Source organism: Arachis ipaensis, chromosome B03 (genome assembly GCF_000816755.2).
Source record: "Arachis ipaensis cultivar K30076 chromosome B03, Araip1.1, whole genome shotgun sequence".
NCBI classification, from domain to species: domain Eukaryota; kingdom Viridiplantae; phylum Streptophyta; class Magnoliopsida; order Fabales; family Fabaceae; genus Arachis; species Arachis ipaensis.
Window position 1 is genome coordinate 125,036,187 of NC_029787.2, and position 4,536 is coordinate 125,040,722.

Genomic DNA, 4,536 nt, shown 5'->3' on the forward strand with positions numbered 1-4,536 from the left:
TAGGGGGAAATAATAATAATAATAAAAGAATAAATAGTACACACATGTGGTTTTAAATTTTAATGTCCTAGGGTTCAGGGGTGGGACATTATTATAAATGCATATATATGTTGGATATAATTTTCTTTTCTTAATTGACAAAAGGATATATCATATCATTGTAAATATGTGAGTTCATAATTACATGTATATATGGGCTAAAAAATTTTGATATAAAAATAAAATGAGTGATATATTTTAATATTGTAATTTTTAGTGTTTTTTAAAATTGTGGAGTACACAAATCGAACCATCCGATTTGTATTAAAAATTTGAAAAAATTTAAGGTACACAAATCAGACTCTCCGATTACTGTAATCGGACCGTCCGATTACTCTCCTTCCCATTGGACCGTCCGATTTGCTTGACGCAATCATCACAACTTGATGAAACACCCTATATCCCCATAACTATGCTATACACCATTACTTACTCCATATCAAAATTAAAAAAGTGGTATATATGCATTCTTTGAACCAAAAGTAAATAATGTTATTTATTTGTGAAATAAACTAGTCACCAATAATGAAACAGATAGAGTGACAGGTAAAAATAAAGTACAAAATCTATTATAATCGTTGAACCAAATCAAATTGTTGTTTTAATTGAAGTTCTTAACCGTACTACATACTATTGTTTATTTCTAGTAGCTTCTATATTTTATATCTTTGTTAATAAGATTTTACTCATTTAGAATCAATCTTAATTACTACATGCTATTATACCTGGAGGGAAAGGGACATGTGAAAGGGTATCTTTCAAGCTGAATAGATGAAGAAATTAACCTGCAGTGGCATTATCGTAAATATGTAGCCACCATGTTTCATGTTTCATCATACATCACCCCACCTCGTGCCTTTCTTTGTCATCCTAAACGCCAATATTAATATAAGTGTATTAACTTTAATTAATTTCTTCAATCTTTTTGGTGACTTACTATGTTTCCATCAATTTATCCAATTATATATTATTACCATGAAAATAAAAACAATTAACTTCCATGTTTATGTAATAATAAGCAACTCTATCTGTTATGTAAAATATATGTTTCACTTTTTGTTGAAAGCACATCTATGTTTTGAATTTAACCATGTGGAAAGTTACTTTTTTTTTAAACTATTATTTTTTAAGAGGATTTAAGATTTAGAATTTATAATTTAAGGTTTAAAATTTAAAATAAAAAAATAATTTAAAGTTGATTGATTAAGTGAATAAAAAAGTGTTAAAGGACAATTTTTTTCATTAATATTAACCAATATTTTTAATCAATATCTTATTTTTATACTATTAAAATTTATAATTTAAAATTTAGAATTTATTAAATATTAACCTAAAATGATAAATTTATCGGTGATCTAGCATTGCATGGTTGTTTATACATAATTCATAATTTTCTATGTCTAGTGAAAGAAATATGTCTATGACATCTTTTCTACTCTACAATGTGCTGACTTGCTGATTAATTGAAATTCAAATTCTTACCTGAAATTCTTTGTTAATAAATATTAAATAAAATAAGTTCTTTTATTATTTTTTTTTGTCTCTCTAACATTATGAGGGTAACAAATATAGGAATGGTTGATGGCTTAAGAAGACAAAATTAAAGTGAGAAAGAGTAGTAGTATTATAGACCCGTGAAGTTTGCATGTGACCGTATATAAAAGATTTATAGACCCACTCACGTGGATTTCTTTTGCCATTTGCATCAAAATCTTGGTTTATTGCATTACTAATTAATACAAGTTAATTATATATATTAATTCCTTTTTATATGCACAATTTGCATGGACCAATAAATTTGATGAACACCTCTCATAATTATTGGTAATTGACAAAAATGAATAACGAGTGACAATTTCTCTTGAACTAACAGTTCTTGTTGATTGCATCTACAAGAATCTTTTCTGAACTGATGACATGGTTTTATTCTGGTGATGCTGAAACATGCTTGCCCTTGAAGAAATCTCTGTCATTTTTCACATTTTAAGTTCTTTACAATTATATATTGTTACTAAGCAAACCAATATTATTGCTATACTTACTTTGAGCTAAGGAATAAAATTCAATGATACTAATAAACTTGGACACTATTAATTGAGAAAGTATATATAGAGAACCAAAATTTAGTTAATTAATATTAGACATTTTTTTTTGAGAATTTACGGCTTAAGAATTTATCATTTAAGAGATAGAATTAAAAATTATAATTAAGAACTTAAAATTAAATATAAACAAAATAAATTTTAAAAAATTAATTAATGTTAGCTAAAAAATGTGGTTCCTTAATAGGGTTGAGAAATTCTTTTAGGTTTAATATTGACCTAATTACTTCATTACCAAAAATTATTCTATATATGTACAGAAATAAGAGAATAATTTTTTAAAATTTATAATTCCTTTATAAATAAAAATAAGATAACTCATTTTTTTGTGTATTCAGTGAAGGCTTGTCAGTTACCAAGAGCATGTATGCATGGTTAAAATGCAAATGGCAGTTCCCCAACTGTCACTTTGTTAGGTCACATGAAATGATGACTTTGGAGTTTGGATATGTGGCAAGAGATATAGTTGCAGCCATACTGCTCATCAATTTAAACAAAAATTAAAATATAGTCCTTCTAACCAAAATTCACAAAAAGAAAAACCAATCAATTAATGAAATAGAAAAAGAACAAATGGGAATGAATCATTAATGCCTGGCATTATCAAAGAATAAAATATTTTATACTTTTGTGTATGTATGTATGTATGTGTGTGGCTGATGCACAATTATTATTATTAGGTGAATGTTATCCTATCCTCTCTAAAATAACATATAAATTTTTCTCTGATGTGTCACATTTTAGTTGGATGTTTATTTTAACCTGAATTACTTTAATCTCATGAGAGTTAATATTTTTAGAGGACGGTGATGGCCCAACAGAAGGAGAAAATGGGACACTTAATGAGACGGTGATACTTGGGAGGCGCAACGACGACGAAGGAATAAGGAGGAGTAAACGCAACTAAAAAATTACTAAAGGGGTAATTGTATAATATTTTAAAATATTAAAAATTAAACCTTGTCTTTTTTTTTTCCAAAGCATTCTTCGAGAAAAGGTACTTGAACTCTCTCTAATTACGTTTATTTCTCCCCACTACTTTATTATTGTCGTTGTTGCGCCTCCCAAATATCACTGTCTCATTGAGTGTATCGTTTTCTCCCTCTGTCAGACTGTCACCATCCTCCAAAGATATTAACTCATAATATTAAAGTAACTCAAATTAAAATAAACATCCAATTAGAATGTGACATCAGAGATTGTAGAATAGTATTCATCTTATTATTATTAGGTGAAAATGCAGGTGTAGTCAACTTTACATGAAGTTGATAGTTGAGAGTCGTTAAATAATTTGATTAAATTTTCATCTAACAACTCTCTGTTATCAACTTCACCTGAAGTTAACTGCACCTAAATTTCTACCTTATTAATTATTATTATTAATAATAGTATTAGCCTTTAGGTTCAGCTGCTTCCCTTTATATAAACTTAACCGTCACTTGTTTATTTGGCAACACAAAGAGCTACTTACTTATTCTTCTTTTTCTTTCTTTCTTTCTTTCTTTCTTTCTTTCTCACACTACATACCACGAAAAAATGATAGGTGGCTTTAGCTTAAAGAGCTTCACATACATTTTTCTAATTGCAATTCTTATTTGGTGTTCAAATTTTGAGTCATGCATTGCAAGGAGAGGGAGGCATTGGAGGCATAACAATAATAGAGCTTTCTCTTCTTCTCTTATGAAGAAAAAAGTGAAGAATTATGGTAATCATAATAATAATGGTGGAGGCTCAAATTCAAAACCAAAACCAAAGTCACCATCATCATCATCATCATCACCAAAGTCTACTCCACCACCATATAAAATCACTCCTTCATTACCACCACGAATTCCTAACCCAGATTACCCTCCAAGTCCTCCAACAAAAGGTTACAACAAGGGTGGCTCTTCTTCTACCACATTCAATGTGCTAGATTTTGGAGCTAAGGGTGATGGAAATTGTGATGATACCAAGGTAACTTACTCACTAACTCTTCAATCTCATTACACTCAGCTAGTAAATTTTTATAACACTAAGATTTTTCAGTTTGTGCCCCCATGAGAATTCAGGGGAATGCATTGTTATGCCATGAAACTTGATGAGAATCTTTATGTTGCTTAAGGTTTTACGCATGCTATCATCCAATTATATATTACACGTTAGCAGAAATAATTACTTCTCAAAAACAATAATGGTCGTCCAAAATTTTACATTGTTAATAAATCAAAATTAAATTCTTAATTTAAACACTTAAATTTACACATTCTGTATGGACATTTATTTTACTCCATCCAACTTTAGTGTGGTCCCGCTCAAATATTTAAACTCTTAGTTCTTTTACTATTAGATTGGTCCAATGTCTATAAACGCCTTCTGTTTTTGATATTCAATTAAAATAACAGTAACTCTAAAT

General features: G+C 28.6%; 1 protein-coding gene across 2 annotated transcripts in view; it reads left to right on the forward strand.

The window, feature by feature from the left end:
* The window catches only part of LOC107631327 (polygalacturonase At1g48100), a 4,997-nt gene continuing 4,036 nt past the window's right edge, over positions 3,576-4,536 (forward strand). For both annotated transcript variants that reach the window (XM_021119638.1, XM_016334739.2), the window contains exon 1: positions 3,576-4,097. In XM_021119638.1, coding sequence (XP_020975297.1) covers positions 3,678-4,097 — 420 coding nt within the window. In that variant the 5' untranslated portion in view covers positions 3,576-3,677. The remainder of the gene's footprint in view (positions 4,098-4,536) is intronic.